This window comes from Phoca vitulina, unplaced genomic scaffold (assembly GCF_004348235.1).
Source record: "Phoca vitulina isolate PV1807 unplaced genomic scaffold, GSC_HSeal_1.0 scaffold10, whole genome shotgun sequence".
Classification (NCBI taxonomy): Eukaryota; Metazoa; Chordata; class Mammalia; order Carnivora; family Phocidae; genus Phoca; species Phoca vitulina.
In genome coordinates, this window is record NW_022589713.1 from 47346198 (window position 1) to 47363915 (window position 17718).

The 17718-nt window shown below is 42.2% G+C and overlaps 1 protein-coding gene across 1 annotated transcript in view; it reads right to left on the reverse strand.

Annotated features, from left to right (window-relative positions):
* STAC (SH3 and cysteine rich domain) overlaps positions 1-17718 on the reverse strand; it is a 150607-nt gene that overhangs the window by 2861 nt on the left and 130028 nt on the right. The window contains exons 9-10 of the mRNA XM_032409236.1: positions 10066-10117; positions 9827-9964 (exon numbers count right to left, since the gene is read on the reverse strand). Coding sequence (XP_032265127.1) covers positions 9827-9964; positions 10066-10117 — 190 coding nt within the window. The remainder of the gene's footprint in view (positions 1-9826; positions 9965-10065; positions 10118-17718) is intronic.

Consider the following 17718-nt stretch of genomic DNA (forward strand, 5'->3'; position numbering starts at 1 on the left):
CCCCACTTTCTGTGTTCATTCATTCATTCATTTGCTCATTCATTCATTCTTCAAGTTTTTATTGAGTGCTTACTGTGTGCTAGCTACCACTCCAGAAGCTGGGGAAAAAAAGGCAGATCTCTGCTTTCATGGAGTTTATTGGGGAGAACTGGGAGAACAGACATGTGTGATGAGCACAAGGGCCTTGTGTGTTTTAATCACTGATTACTTAGTGAACAACATTTAATAAGCTGACTATATAAATCATTAACAATTTTTTTAAAAAGATTATTTATTTATTTATTTGACAGAGAGAGACACAGCGAGAGAGGGAACACAAGCAGGGGGAGTGGCAGAGGGAGAAGCAGGCTTCCCGCTGAGCAGGGAGCCCGATGCGGGGCTCCATCCCAGGACCCTGGGACCATGACCTGAGCCGAAGGCAGATGCTTAACGACTGAGCCACCCAGGCGCCCCAAATCATTAACAATTTTTGAATGAGTTTCTGAACTCATGAGGGAGAGGGTCTCTTTGCTGACCTTCTGACCTATCTCATTGACTGGAACTGGGGCACTGTCCAACTACTGAAATCATTACCAGCAAGGATCAATTCAATTAGGATTCACCTGAGTCATGGAAGGAAGACATGGACAAGAGAACAAAAATCAGGTCTCTGCAGTGTGGGGAAAAAGGCAGAGATGACTACTAGTACTAACCAACAGTTGGGTGTTAGAGGATTTTAAGTGGAGGAAGGAGATGGCCAGATATATATAAACTGGTTTTTTTCCTCTCCTGTCCTCTCCTCTCCCTTCTTCTCTTGTTACCTGATGGTCTTCTTCCCTCTCTCCCTGCCTCCCTCTTTCCCTCTCTTCCTTCCTTCCTCTCTTGCTCTCTGGACAGCCAGACTTCTGAAGACTAGACTGATTTCCTTCCTACTGCTGACAAATCCTGGCCTGTCCACCCTGCTTGCTGGCAGTGTTGCAGACTGCCTGGGGGACATCATGTGTGCAGCAGGGATGGCCTGGGCATCTCAGGACCGAGGCGGGTGCAGCATACACAGAACAGCAGCAACAGCACCCACCATACTCGACACAGCACCTCCAGCAGCCTAGTGCTTACCTAGCCATCCAGCTTGACTCCTGCCAGCCCCAGGGCATCACTCAGACTTAGTGTCTTTTTTTTTTTTTTTTTGAGAGAGAGAGAGAGCACACATGCACTTGCAGGGAGTGGGGACAGCAAAGGGAGAAAGAGAATCCTACCCTGAAGCCGACTCCCCACTGAGCGTGGAGCTCTAATAAGGGTTCCAATCCCAGGACCCCGAGATCATGACTTGAGCCAAAACCAAGAGTCAGCCACTCAATCCTGATTGAGCCACCCAGGTGTCCCACTTAGTATTTGTTATTAATGATAACCCCAATCACACATGTTTCTGCTCTGGTTTCTGCATTTATGGCTTCACCCACCCTCCTGCTCTCACTCTCCCTAGTTCTTCAGGACTATAGGAGTGGACCAGCTTTTCCCCATTCTTGTCTCCACTTGATATCTGGTTGCTGACCTACTCCCCAGCCCTCTGCTTCTCTTATGTTGCCCCAAATTCTGCTCCCTGCCAGTTAAGTGCCCCTCTTGGCTCAGTCCCTATAGTGTAACCCACTTTTGGGAGCACATATGCTAATAACATCTAAGGTCTCCCAGGCCTTGCCTCCAAACTCATTAACATTCAAATGGGCTGCCACTTAAACTAGATGAGCAGTCATTTTATTTGAAAAGATTTCTTGCCTAGCGTTCTGATCTGTCTTCCCTCAAACTACCTATGAAAAGATAGGGGGTGGGGAGGTTGAATGTTCTAACACTGAGCACTGGGACTGGCAGCCATTCCGGAGGCTGACAGGCATTTCCCTACAACCACTGGAGCTCAACTCAATTGATGACTGAAGCAAGTTGTACTGCTGGATCTAGGATGAATCTTCCAGCCTAAAACACAGCTCCGCATCCAAGGTCTGCCCCAGGCACAGAGATTCCACAACTGCCCTGAGTAGAAAGTTGGGCAGTCACTTCTCTCTTACTACAGGCTCTACTTTCTAATATAGTCAAAATATACCTTTTCCTTCTTACACTACCCTCCTCCTAACCAATGCCTCTCTTTCTACATTTATTGGGAAACTGTGGTCCTCCAAAAAGAGGAAATGACAGGAAGTAGGGGCACATTAGGTGGCACCAGTGTCTCCTGGGAGGTAAGGTCTCAGCAAATAAAACAGTGGGTGGGAATGGAGACAGAAAGACCATGGGATCTTGCATGAAGGAGGAGGTAGCTTTGCATGTGTTCCAGGAGTTGAGAATGTTGGGAAAAAAGCAATGGCAATGGCAGTGACAGTGGAAAATCCTAACTTGACCCAGCAGACCAACATTGGATAAACGCCTCTCAGATAACAGAAGTTAGCATAAAAGCCATGCGTAATTACCTGCTCCTCTAGCTGAGGATACCTGAAAACCCATGAGTGCACGCTGAGTTGGACCCACTCTGATCCACTCATCTTTCAGCTGGGAATCCTCCGCTTTGCACCAATCTACTCTTTGTTCTAGGATAAGTAAATCACTTGTGGCAGACACTGCCGGTTGATATCAATGCTCATAATCTGTTCCTTTCCCATGCAGTAGAGCCTGGACTTTTGCTCAGTTGTCCATCCCTACCCTACATGACTCAAGAGAATCCTAACTGTCCCAAGTCTGTTTTGATTCTCCTTGCTAGTGATTCCCATGGGACTCAGTTCTAGCTAATGAAACAGGATGGAATATCTTCTAGGGGACTTCTGGGAAAGTCTGTTTTCCTCTTAAAAGAGATACATTAAGAAAAAAATTTCTTTCTTCATCTGGAAGGGATTCTTGGAGTGGCTGCAGCCATCTGTGATCACTAGAAAAGGAGGCTAATATTTCAAGGATGGCAGAGCATAAGGGTGGAAGGATCTAGATCCCTGACCATGGAATCAAGCTGCTGAATTATGAATCCCCGAATTTCCCTGTATCCAGACCTCTCATTATGTGAGTAAAATCTACCTTATGAGATTGACTCAATTTGAGTAACCTGAGATGTGTATTAGTTCGTTCTTGCTGTTTTAACAAATTACCACAATTCAGCAGCTTTAAACAACCCAATTTATTACATTTCTGTAGGTCTGATGTCTGGTAGGCTTGGCTAGTTTTCTCTGCTTTGGGGTTCATAAGGCTAAAATCAAGGAGTCAACAGGGCCCTATTCTTTTCCTTCCTTCCTTCCACTTCTCTAAGAGAGGATTAATTCCAGGTTCATTTAGGCTGTTGCTAAATCCAGTTCCTTGAGGTTGTAGGACTGAGTCCCAGTTTCCTTGCTGGCTGTCAGTCAGGGATCATCCTCAACTTCTAGAGGCCGCTTGCAGTCCTTGACTTGTGGCCCCTTCCTGTATCTTCAGATCCTGTAAGTGTGGGGTGAGTCCTTCTCACATTTAATCTCTCTCCAACCTACCTCTCTGCCTCATCTCTCTTCTGCCCTCTGCTGCTATCTCTTTCTGACTCCAGCTGGATATATCTCACTGCTTTTAAGGGCTCAAGTTATTGGAGCTGGCCAGCCCACACAATCTAGGACATCTCCCTATCACAAGGCCCATAACTTTAATCACAACTGCAAAGTCCCTTTTGCATGAAATCTGGATTAGTGTCCTATGGTTGCTGTAACAATTTACTACTAATTTGATGGCTTAAAACAACACAAAGTTATCTTGCAGTCTGGGAGATCAGAAGTTCTCAAATCAAGGTGAAGGCTGATTGCATTTCTTCTAGAGGCTCTAAGAGAATCTGTTTCCTTACCTTCAGCTTCTAAGAGGCATTCCCTGGCTCCTGGATCCTTCCTCCATCTGCAAGGTTAGCAGCATAGCATCTTCAAATCTCTCTCTCTCTCTGACCTCAGCTTCTATCCTCACATTTCCTTCTCTGACTCTGGCCCTCTTGTCTTCCTGTTCTAAGGACCTATGATGACACTGGGCTCACCTGGATAATCCAGAATAATTTTCTATCTCAAGATCCTTAACTTCACCACATCTGCAGAGTCCTTCTTGCCATGTGAGGCATATTCAATTTTGGGGATGAGGACATGGGGCTCTTGTTCTGCCTACCACAAGGTGAAAGGATCAAAACATTCTGTGGGTGGAAGGGGTTTGGTTGAGAAGAAAACATTACAGACAATACACATTAAATTCAATCTATGTTAGCAGCAGTGGAAGACTGTATTGAAACTTCAGAATATTAAAGGAAGTGGGGCACTATCTGAAAATATTCTCTCAGGAAGAAGTAGAGAGTGATGAAGTGGAAAGCAATCAAGAGGTTAAAACTATAGGGGATCACAGGGGAAGAGAGGAAAAAATAAAACAAGATGAGACCAGAGAAGGACACAAACCATAAGAGACTCTCAATCACAGGAAACAAATTGAGGGTTGCTGGGGGTGGGGGTGGAGGGATGGGATAACTGGGTGATGTACATTAAGGAGTGCATGTGACTGAGTGCTGGGTATTATATAAGACTGATGAATCACAGACCTGTACCTCTGAAACCAATAACACATTATATGTTAATTAATTGAATTAGAATAAAAATTAAAAAAAATAAAACTAGAGGGGAAATATGGTAAAATAGAGCCAATCCAACCAAAGAATTAAGTTCCCAAAGGAAGAAGCATTAAGATAAAAAGGCAAATGATAAACTGGGGAAATTTTGGCCACATATGGTAGACCAGATGTAAATATTTTTAAAAGATAGAGAACAGTGTAAGAAAATAGGCAAACTACATAAACAGATTATTCATAAAAGACATACAAATGTCTGAGTATGTGTGATAAAACTTCATCCTCCTTAACCATCCAGGAAATGCAGATTAATAGAAATGTTATTGAGCTATCAAAATGACAGACATCAAAAACAGTAATGTTTAATTTTGGGAAGGATGTGGTGGTCACCTGAGTATTCTCATAAACAACTAATGTGGGTAGAAATTGGCACAACCTTTTTGGAAGCAATTTGGTCATATGTATCAATAACTGTAAAAATCTTTTATCTATTTGTCTATAAATTCTAAAGTTTATCCTAAGGAAATAATCAGAATTATGGCAAAAGATTTTGGTTTAAACATGTTCGCTGCAATTATTAATAGTTAAAAAAATTAAAATGGAATATCCAATAACAGGGGAATACTGAAGCACATTCTTGTACATCTAGACTAGGGGTTGAAAAACTTTTTCTGTAAAGGACCAAACAGTAAATATTTTTGGCTTTGCAGGCCATATGGTCTTTGCTGCCACCACTCAACTCAGCTGTTCCAGTGTGAAAGCAGCTTCAGATAATACACATATGAATGAATGTAGCTCTGTTCCAATAAACTCTGTTTTAAAAACAGGACCAGATTTGACCATAGGTCAATACGCCATAGTTTGCCAAACCCTGATGTATGTGATAAAATGTTACAGAACTGTTAAAAACTGTTTGAGAAACATTTAGTGACTATGTTAAAAAAAAAACAAACTTAGAACACTATATAGAATATGATACACCAAAATATTAATTAGAAGAAAATTTTGGTAGAAAATATACCAAATTGTTTATGTCGATAATAACCTGATGCTTGAACTACCTATCTATCTTTATTTTCTTCTTTATACTTTTTTTGTATTTTTCAAATTTTCTCCACAATAAATGCATTTGAGTTTTGTAATTTAAAAAAAATTTGCTTATTTTTCTTTAAAGCTTTGACATAACACAAAGAATCAATAAAAACAGTTCTATTGGGATGACAGAACTATGGATGAATTTCAAGAAATACTTCTATGGTATTTAAAGTCGATTTAATAAGGACATTTTTTGAATTTTAAAAATGAAAAAAAACATACTATGGCATTAGTGCAAACTCTAGTTGTGTTCATAACAGAAGGATTACTTGATTCTCTTTAGAAACAAGAGCTCTGTGAAAAAATAATAAAATAATTATAAGACAAATTAACTCCAGAGGCAGAAATGTGATTTGATCAAAGAGACGCATTGCATTTATTTTCAGAATCAAATTTCTTCTATTTCCCTGCTAAAGAGCATTTGTCTCTTTATATTTTTAGAGTTGCAGATATCATACTGGCTATTTTCTGATGCTTACTAGGTAATTTTAGGTGGCATTGGCCATTGCAGATGAATCTGGAACTCACTCTGAATGATGCTGGTAGCATGGGGACCTTGCTAAGCATTGGTGGTAGCTAGGCACTGTGCTGGCATTTTACACAGGGGATCATGTTTAACCCTCACCCCATGTCAAAAGGGAGGTGCTACTATGCCGATTTTACAGATAAGAATGTTGACATTCAGGGATTACTTTGCCAAAATCACACAGGATATGGATCCATTTCTGTAGGACATTAGAATCTGCGTTCTTGCTACTATGTTATACTCTCCTCATTTTGACCAACATGTTTTGAAATTTTACACCTAAAAGGTTTAGTAGGACACTAAAGTGGAGCCAAATTTAAAAAAATTTTTCTCAATAGATCTTTAAAATGTACATTTTCTTTCAAGTGGCTGACATTTTTCCAAAATTGGTTGCCATGTTGATGCCAAAGATTGAAAATAGAGAATTTGTGTAGGGCTAGAGACCTCAGTGCCTTTTGTTGATCCATATGTAACTGGACATAAAAATGCCTTCAGTTGTCACAGGACTACTACAGGATTTAAAAGTGAGAGAATGGAAGTGAAGATCATTCTCAAACTTTAGCTTTGATCCTGGGGAATTTATAAAGAGAGAGATTCTCTGCTTTTTCCCTGAGAAGTTCTGCTTCTGCAGGTCTGGGATGGAGTCCAGTTTTCAACAAGCTCCCAGGTGATTATGATTCAGGTGGTCCAAACCACACTCTCAGAAATATCAGGGCTTATGGAACTTTTCTAAAGGATTATGGGCAGATCCATTTGGTTCCTGGTTTAGGCTGAAATACTGTGTTGTGTCTTGAACATGTCTAATTGAAGAGGTTGGATTGTTTGCCTCTCCCCTACCCACCCCCATCCTGGAAGATGGCAGTTCAACCATGAGAGTGGAAAAGGCAGGTGTGAGCCCATTCACAGAAAAGACAATTTTGGGGACTACAGCCAAGGAATTGGTAAGAGTCACTGAGTGGATGTTCTGCTTCTAGAAATTGATCAAGTTGAGCAAATTTTAATTTGCCTCTGATTTCACTGACTTGTATATTAATAACATAAAACAATGTTTAGTTTCAAGTGGGGAAGCACAAGATTATTCTGAGGAAAAAATCAAACATGCTAGCAAAATTATTTAATAACACTTTGCCAATAAAGATGGGTATCATTCTTGAATTTATTTCATTCAAAAGACCTTCCAAGTTTTTGGAACAGGGAAGATATAGTTGAGTACATTTGGAGAAGCACTGGCATGGGAAAAGTGCCTGTTTGCTGTGTGGGGTATGTGTGTGGCATTAGAGATGGGGTCTCCATCTGATGAGAATCCATTGCCTGGATTCAAGGATGACCCACTTATAGAAGCAAGAATTTATTCCCAAAGGGCTCTCTGGTCCTCAGATACTTGCCTTTATAACATTTGCCTTCCCTGGGAGCCAACCTATGCAAATGGTGCTGTACTGCTCAAAGCTGGTTCCACATTGTCCAGGGCACATGGCTCAGTGGAAAGCACTGGCTTGGAGTTTGCAGACCTATGTTTAAGTTCCAGCCTCAGGGCACCGGGGTGGCTCAGTAGGTTAAGTGTCTGCCTTCGGCTCAGGACATGATCCCAGGGTGCTGGGATCGAGCCCCATGTTGGGCTCCCTGCTCAGCGGGGAGCCTGCTTCTTTGTCTCCTCCCTGCTCGTTCTCTTTCTCTCTCTCTCTAATAAATAAATAAAATCTTAAAAAAAAAAAGGAAGTTCCAGCCTGGATACTTACCAGGTTTTTGCCCCCTTGAGTAAGGTATATAACCTCTATGAGCCTTTGTTTCATCATTTATAAAATATAAATAGTGAATAATTAATCAATAAAATTCTTAGGGCATGTATGGGATCTCAAGTAAAATGTCATAGGTTATATACTTTATAAATATATATGTATGACATAAATAGTAAGTAATAATAATGATGATACTTTTAATAATTATCACTGTGGCAATATCTAGGACTGTATTAATTTGTTCTTCTCTGTGAATCAGGGGCTAGATATAAAGAATTTTCTTTTAAGTAGCCATAAAGAAAAGGTAAATCATTATTCTTTGGGGGTGTACTTGTTAGTTTGAAGATGATCAAGCATTTGGCACTCTATGTGGCATATAAAATTGTTGACCAGTTAGGTAAACCAGTTCTTAAAGGTTATAAATCAGATATAAAGTAATGTAAATATAAAGTAATATAAAGTCTTATGGGACTTAGAAACTGTCTTTGTAGGCAATTACAAAAATGATATTTAAGATGTGTTTTGGGCAATGCTATTGAACAAGGATAGTATTAAAATTATTATCATTTTTTAAAGATTTATCTGAGGATCAGAGGGAGAAGCAGACTCTCTGCTGAGCAGGGAGCCCGATGTGGGCTCTTTTCCAGGACTCTGAGATCATGACCTGAGCCGAAGGCAGAAGCTTAACCGATTGAGCCACCCAGGCACCCTGGGATAGTATTAAAATTATTACTATGTTTTTCATTTTGTACCTCTTTGTAGGGTGAACCTCACCATTTCCAACCAGAGGCATTAATTGCCTTAGGAAGTATTAGAATTATCATACCAAAAGTGGAGACAGAAAGAAAGTCAAGGCTTTGGCTTCCAAAATTGGAAATCAGAGTTAATTGTGAGACTTTATTAGGAGACAGAAGAAATTTCTAATGTCTGATTTCTCAAATCATCCCCAAATACACCAAGAGCAAACGTGGAGGTCTTAGAGTATTATTATACTTTATAGTGAGGATATAGGATCTGACATGAGGAAGTTGGAGTCAGAGAAGAAGGGGCAGTAGGAAGCCCTCTCTCTGCTGAAAGAAGGCAAAGAGAGGCAGAGTTAAGACAAAGAGCTGACCGTGTGTCTTGTCCTTTTGTGTCTGTCAGTATTCCAGGAGTGAGATGGGGGAGCAAGAAGCATGGAGCTTGAAGACATACATGTGCAAGGGGTTCATACCTCACTTCTCAGGAAATTGACAGTGTCATTTATTTGCCGTTGCATGCTTAACCTCACATTCAACATGGCACTAGAGCAAGATGGCGCCAGACACCTCTAGATTAGATGTACAGAGACATCTGGGCACTGGTGTGAGACAGTCTCTGGTTACTTATGTCCTGACTATGTTTTATGCAGCAATGTGAAGGTGTCTTGGATTCCAGTGAAAAGGCAGAAGCTTAGAGTCTGGACAAGGAGACCTTACTTAGAAGGGCCTTTGTGACTAGAGGCAAATACAATGAACTGTGGAATCCTCAGCAAGTAACAACAAAGTATTCCCAAGAAACTATGAAAAATTAACCACGCATTGGTGGAGAACAGCACAGAGCCCAAACTGGAGTAGGTGTCCACATGAGAGACCAGCGGTCCTCAGAGAAAAGGACCAGGACCAGATAGATGTCCTTACGCTGCTGCTATAACTTTATGTACATTTCCTCTTGTGAACAGATACCACCAAAGGAGCTTCTTAACATTCTGGCTTTGCAGGTTTAGATTCTACTATACTACATAATACCACCAGAGTATTATCTTTTCTCAAAGTGAACACTTTGAATATGACCCCATTCATTCAGATTTATGTGTATTGTTACGTTTGTTAGTGACTATTTCTCTGTTTTGGTCGTACCTGGTATGTGCTTGCATGCTTTACTCACCTGATTCTCTTTCAGTGTCATCTGCCCCTGTTCTTTACACCCAAGAAAGGTCCTAACACATCTAAAAATCTTCTCGTTTTGTTGTACTCTCTGAACAAAGTTGGCCGGAAAGAAGCCAATCCTGTCTTGAATTTTCCCCTGAAAGGAAAAAAGAGGCATGCATCCACAATTGTAGCATTTGTTGTAATTACAGTTACCCAGGGATTCTTTTTTTTTTTTAAAGAAAGAGAAATACTTACTTTCCACCAGTCTTCATTGGTGTCTTCTAGAAGAGTAATCATGTCTCCTGGCCTATAATGAAGAATGAACGGGTTAAGTGGGGAAGGTGGGGAGGGGGGGAGAGAAAAAGATGACACTTCAGAGTCACGTAATAGTTTTTCATGTATACAAATAATCCTAAAATAAATAGAAGTAAAATAAACATGACTTTTTCTCAGTTCTTCCCACCCATGAAAATAGTTTTGTTATACACTCAAAACAAGTATTATTTCTGTGCTGTATTTTAAAAAATAATACTAGCTTTATTTTTTGAAAGTTTTTCTTTATTTTGAGAGAGAGAGAAAGAGAGAGTGAGCGTAGGGGAAGAGGCAGACCCAGAGGAAAAGAGAGAATCTCAAGCAGACTCCACGTTGAGCACAGAGCCTGACTCGGGGCTTGATCCCATAACCATGAGATCATGACCTCAGCTGAAATCAAGAGTCAGGTGCTTAACTGATTGAGCCACATAGTTGCCTCAATATTAGCTTTATTTTTACATATAGAGAAGGGTTCTTTATTATTTCTGGAAGGTTCCTATTCATATTTGCCACTTTCTGTTATGGATGTCATATTATAATAGATCTGGCTGAGGCTATTATTATGTTTTTAAAACAATATTTCTTTCCTTTATTGAATTCTTTGTTTCCTCTAGAATTGGTTGGCCTCCTCTTTATCGCTTCTCCTTTTTGTCAAGGAATTTTCTTCAACATCTGTATTTCTTGGTTGTTTCTTTACATTAATGGCTGAACACAGAGGTAGATGGGTGTGGACAGCTGGGCGAGCTTCTCTGCTATTACATGCATCTGCTTCTGCACTGTGTCTCTCTCCCAAGTACAAGGACTACTTTCAGGCTCTGCTTAAGAGAGCAGGGTGTGTCGATTGGGGCATCTCATTTTTAGATGCTTGAAAATGTAGCAGGCAAGCAGCCTGGAGTCTCCTACCATACTCCAATGGCTAAAACAGGGCAGGGCTCTCTCTTAACCTTGGTGAGGAAGAGGTCAGTTGATTCTCCTGTTAAATACAGCTGCCTTTTCCTTCCTCCCCCCCCCGCTCTCTAGATGGTCTGGGGTCTAGAGTTATTGAAACACAGTTCTTTGTCTTTCTCAGACTTCTGTGCTCACATAGGAGCCCTCCCTTAGGCATGGGTTCCCTTTCTTCTGAGTTTAGGTGTTCCTTTGATTCTGGAGTCAAACACCGTTGCTGCCTATTGCTCATTATAAGCAGTAATGTGGTGTCATGAACACAGCTGGGAGTCTGTATCAGTCATATATTGCCATGATAATGCTGTGTAACAGACAGCCACAAAACAATGGCTCACTCACATGCCTGGGTGTTGGCTGGCTGTTGGCTGGGATGACTGAGGAGACTTTGCCCTATTTCCTGTTTCTCATACCCCAGAAGGCTAATTTGCACATTCATGGTAATGCCAGAATTTTAAGAGCAGCAAATGGAAACATGCAAAACACATAAGGCCTCCAAGGCCAGGCTCAGAATCATACATTGTCACTTCTGCCTCATTTTATTGGGCAAAGCATGTCATGAGGCCGGTCAGACTCAAGGGTTGGGACAGGGTCTCCACTTCTGTGGTGACAGGAACTGTAAAGTCCCATGGCAAAGGGCAGTATAGGAAACGGTGAAGAATTTGGGTCATTAATGCAATCAAGCCACTAGAGACACCCTCGTGTTCTTCAATGAATTTGCTATAAGTTCAGTCTCCTTGAATGTGCCCCTATTTGCTGTAGTTTGCCAGGAACTTCTCACAATTTTGGGGTCTCGGATACTATTATTTCTTGTTTTCTAGTACTGTTATAGAGGTATTCTTAAAAAAATATATTTTCTGATATTTTAAGGGATTGGAGCAAGAGAGGAAGTAGATCTGTGGGCTCATTTTGCCATTCTGATTCAATCTCTTCTGCTGTCATTTTCAATTCTCAGTTAATATCTATCTTTGTAGGGGATTCCAAATAGAACAGGCTTGTTGCACCTGAAGCATTAAACACGAGTGGCATTTTGGTATTTCAAGTCACAGTTCCGTGCTGATGCCACAGAAAGCAAGATGGCTGAAAAATCACTCTTTTCCCAGGTGAGGGATTTAATTAAGCAGCAAAGATGAAAGCTGATGTAGAAAAATCTTTCTAGCTCCAGCAGATTTTACTTAACTTAATAACCTAAAGAAACCGTGTGTTAGCATCAAGTCCAATGACTTTGCTGATGGCTTGGAAGAAACGGGAAGTAAGGAATAAAGCTGGAGGTGGGGGGAGGCACCTTTTCCTAAGAGTGAAAAAGGATGCTGCCTGGATCCAACTGCTGGTTTTACAGTCTAGATAGAGACTCACTCTTTACCATGGCCAAAGGTGGGCTGTCCCTGAGCATATGGCCCATGGTAACTAAACCACATATAAGAATAAGGCACTCACTGGAACACAAGCTAAAATTTTATGAGCAATACCAGACACCCTCTTGACAGTGTGATGGGGATTGTCTTATCCTATAAAAGAACATTGCCAGGACCAGAAAATTGCTTAGTGAGGGAGGAGAGTTACATTCAACTATTTATTCCTTTTTGTTTGTTTGTTTACCAACTAATTCAACAAATATTCCAGATTGCCGATTCTGGGTATTCTTTGGAGAATAACATCCTCACTGGAGTTAATGTTCTAGTGAGAAAAATGGACACAAATAAGCAAATATATAACACAACGTTTAACAAGGTTATAAATAATAAGAAGAAGGTAATCTGTATTTCTGATGAATATATAATCACAAATTATCATAAGGGCTATGAAGAGAATAGATGGGATGCAGTTATAAAGCATAAGGGTAGACGACTGATATTAGCCAACTACTCTAATCATCTGGTGGAGACAGCTAATGTCTCTTTTTCACTGCAGGCAAGATCTTGCCCCAGGCAACACTTGAATCCAAGACAGCAATGCTCTGACATCTCGGTCAGCAAACCCGTGGCCCGTGCGGTTCGTCCTGCCCCTTGCCCCTGCCCCGCATCACCCATCAATCTCGGCACTGTTCCACGGCACCTGCACTCATGGGGCCCAGGCCTGTGCATCCGAGTAGGCAAGCAAGATAAAACCACTCTGGGTAATGTCATGTTTTTAATTTAATTAATTTTCAAAGATTTTATTTATTTATTTGACAGAGAGAGACACAGCAAGAGAAAGAACACAAGCAGGGGGAGTGGGAGAGGGAGAAGCAGACTCCCCGCCGAGCAGGGACCCCAATGGGGAACTCGATCCCAGGACCCCGGGATCATGATCTAAGCTGAAGGCAGACGATTAGCCGACTGAGCCACCCAGGCACCCCTTTAATTTATTTTTTAAGAGGTGTCTTGACTCAGTTTTGAAACTCTAGCTAGAGGCCAGTCAGTTCCCCTTAAGCAACTGGTTAAGTCAACACCTCAACCACTTCCCCTAGGACTCTCATAGTCCAGGACATGATACACCAGCCCCAGCCCTACCTGCTTTTGGGGCCAGGTACCAGACAACGAGCAACAGCCCTTATGCCCTGGAACCTGTGAAATTATTCAAATTTGCTAATCCACAGGGAGCCTGGGAAACCAGCTAACCCCAGCTGCTGGCCATACGTAAGCTGCCCCTACAGTCTGAGGGCGCTCTTCCCCTGACTCCCAGCTGCAAGCCTGGGTGGCCCTGGGTGGCTGCCCTCCACTATCAACCATAAGTTCTCTACTCAATTGGTTCTCAACTTCGTTTTCTTCTCCCAGCCATGGTGTTGGTGCACTATGTCCTGCCATCAAAGAACTAAGTGCAAACATTCTGCTCACTCGCTCCACATAGGGAGAGCCTGTCCATCGTTCCTGGAGGAATGGAGGCCTAATACCTAAAAATCCTCCTTCCCCCGGTTGGTCCTAGGATGGACACTGGCATGCCAGTGCATGACTCTTTGCCTTCAACCATTTCATGCTTCTGTGGCCCACCAGGCCCCTCTCCATGGAATAGTTCTTTCTCATTTTGGGGTCTCACACTCCAAAGTCCTGCTCTGGTCTAATAGTCCCTCTCTTTCTTTCAGGAGACCTTATGTTCCTGATCCATAATGTACAGATTTTATAATTTAACTCTATTTCCAAATTCCTGGTGATGAACTTGTCAGGCCCCCAAATATTTAAAAAAAGATTCCCTTTGCTTAATTCAATCAGAGCATCCTAAGTTCAGGTAAGCATTTTGCTGTACTTTACCCAAGAATGATACATGTACACAACATAATGTACATCATAAACAGTAAAGGGATCAGTTTCCTCTTTGGCACAGACTGATCAGAGCACCGCAGCTGGCCTTTTCTTTTGGTTTGCTCAGTAACATTGGTCTTGGATCCAGAGGATGATTTTCGGGTTGGTTATATAATGATTTTTGGAAAGTCTTCACGTGATGAGGGAACTGTGCGCTACCATCAAGAGCAGGAATAGAGTAAGAACAGCTAACTGATGAATCACCACTCAACAGCGAGGGGACAACGTTGATCCGTGAATGTGTGTGTTTGTGTCCGTGGGTGGGAACTGGATGGCTGCTATCTGGTTCCTTTTCAGCAGTCCTCTGCCTCCCTCATTTCTCAGTTTTGCATTTGGACATAGGAACCTCTCTCTCCCACCACAAGGGAGACTGGTTTTGGGGACTTAGAGGGCACAGTATCACTGAGCATATGGCTGATGCTAGCTGAGCCCAGCCAGCTTCAGGGAGCTCTTCTGCAAGGTGTTATGGCCATGGTTTGGTCTTCTAGGGGTGGGCTTTTGGAGGGTGGAGGGGGAGTTGTCCTGAGGCCCCTGCCCAGTCTCTCCATTCTCCATGGGGACCACAGATTCTGTGGTGCAGACACCGACACCTTCCTGACGAGGTCACTGCATTTGAGAAGCCCCTTCTCCACTGTCTCAGACAACCTGAGACTTTAGACTGGCCCTCCACTGTGAGGCACAGGGACAAGGAAGGATGTTCTGGGCCCTTTTTGTTTTCACAATGTTTGGGATATACTGAATATTCTGGAAAGCAAATGACATTTGTCTTTCTTTATTCCTCCATCTCTGCCTATTGAGCCAAAGGAAATTATAGGACATCTGAGTATTTTTTGAATGCTTGTGACATGGTAGGTTTTGGGTGTGTGTTGAGTGTACAAAATGAGAAGAGTTTTCTAAGCATCGGTTTTCCTATCTGTAAGGTGAGGAAAATAATAGTATCTAGCTAATCAATATTTTTGAGGATTAGGTGAGGTAATACTTCTACAGCACATTTAGATAAGCCCAGAACAGATGGTGGCTGGTATTGTTGTTAAGACATAATTACTGCCCTCAAGATGCTGGTACTTTTTTTTTTCTTCTAAATAGTTAAGAGATTTTATTCTAGTAAGATGCTGGTACTTTTTTCTTTCTTCTTAAGATTTTATTTATTTATTTGAGAGACAGAGAAAGTGAGAGTATGAACTAGGTGAGGGGCAGAGGGAGAAGCAGACTCTCTGCTCAGCATGGAGCCAGATGTGGGGCTTGATCCTGGGACTCCAGAATCATGACCTGAGCCGAAGGCAGATGCTTAACTGAGCCACCCAGGTGCTCTGATGCTGGTACCCTTAAAGGAGAAAGACATAGAAGCTGGTAATTTACACCAAGGCTCTTCGCTGAATGAGAAGAAACATGCTGGTGGGGGGGAGGGGACAAACAAGTGTGGAATTGACCGCCCCCCCCAAATCCCAACATATATGCTTCATTGAGACTCAGCTACCTCAATGATATTTATCTAATTCCATACTATACATAGCAAATACTTAATAAACTATATTTATTTTGCATAGTTGCTGTGTGGATTGGATGAGAATGCGTATGTGGAAGGCTTTCGCCCTGACTGATATACATTAAGGGCTCGAAAGTTCTAATTTCTTCCTGAAAGTGTAATTTTTTTTCACTTGGAAATGAGAAGATTAGTGATTATTGCCTTTCAAATGGGTGTTCCCTTAGGATTTTGGCAGGGATGGTTGGTTCACGAGATCATCTTTGGCCTCTCAAGCGGCTTCAGTGTGATTCAGAGCTTTGAAAAAGCTTTTCTCTCTTTACATCTGCCCCTCCCTCTTGCCCTCCACCCCAGGTAGTGACGGAAAAGGTGCGGCAAGGGCTGGGGGCTGGAGCTCCAGCCGCTGATTGCAACGGAGGTGTTGGAATAGTGGAGGAGGCCAGCCAACTAGTCTGGAGAGGGATAGCAGGGTCACTGAATGAAGCAGGCATGGCCAGCTGCATCTGTACACAAGTAAGAAGGTTCGGAGAGACTTCACCAGTTACAGGCAGGATGTGAATCCACTACTAACACCACTAAATCAAGCTGCCTCTTACACCACCCAAGCCCTATGAAACTCATCAGAACTGCCCATTTGACTCTGCCAAGTATTTTTCAGATATCTTTAGTATTTCTTACCCTTTTCTATTCATTAGGAACAACAACAACAAAAAATCAACCAAACAAACAACAACAACAAAACCCAAAGGACCAACCAACCAAAACCAAACAAAGGAACAAAAACCAAATCCGTCTTAGGGCAACCAGAGTCACTCAGCCAGAAGAGATGTCCTGGAAAAACCACGTCAGGGGAACATAAAAAGGAGCCAAACTGCTCCATTAACTTCAGATCGATTGCTTAATTTTTCGCTAGACCCGCTTCTCAATTTCCATAGTCCTGGTCCAGAGCCTTTTACAGTCTGAGCACACGGGTAGGTAACGAGGAACTCCTGAATCCGCAGTTTGATTTTGTCTTAATCCTGGCATCCGTGAGACTGTCTGCGCTTCCCCAAGTCCGGGGAGTGGCTCAGAGAAAAAGCATTCAGCTAAAGGGCCATTTGGATGGGATTTGGTAAATGTTCCTGAACTGTCCTGGATCATGCTCTCCAGAACCTAATTGGAAGAGGCATCTGAGCGAGAGGATTGCTGCTGAGCACATTAGTGGCATTCAGGAGGGTCTGGGCTTCCTGACATAGTGCAGCCTCAGAACATAATATGCATCAGAGACTTTCCTCAAATAGCCTTAATTGCATTTTGATGTCCTGGTGACTGTGAAGATTATTTTTAAATCAAATTGGTGCATTAGAATTACATTTGGTTTTAATTAAGTTGATGCATTTGCCAAGCGGTAATGCACTTAGAGAATGGAAACGAGACACCGAGGCAGTCTTATTCTGTCTTACTATGTCTCAAGGGCTCTCCTTTTCTTATTTTATGAAGGATTTATAAAGCCTCACAGAGTGAAGGACACAGCCACACAAGTGGCTGGCCGAAACCTTGATGCGGACCGGAGTACTGAACGTGACCAAGCATCAGGAAACCTGCCTTGTGGCCCTGGGTCTGTCACTGGCCCATTGTGTATCTTCAGATGTCACAGCTGTTCTGAAGTCTGGCAGATACTCAGAAGCCAGGGGAACACTTAGCCATTCAGATCTCCAAGTGGGATCTGACCGTGTAGGCCTGGGGGGAGCCCAGGAATCTCTATTTTAATAATATTCTCCAGGAGGTTCTTAGGGCTGGTGACAAGTGGTTTAACAATCCCAGCCATAGTTTTATCCTCTATCAAATACGAATTTCTTGGGTGACCTCACAGATTTGTGAAAAGAACTCAAGGAGATGTCAGGAAAAATTGGG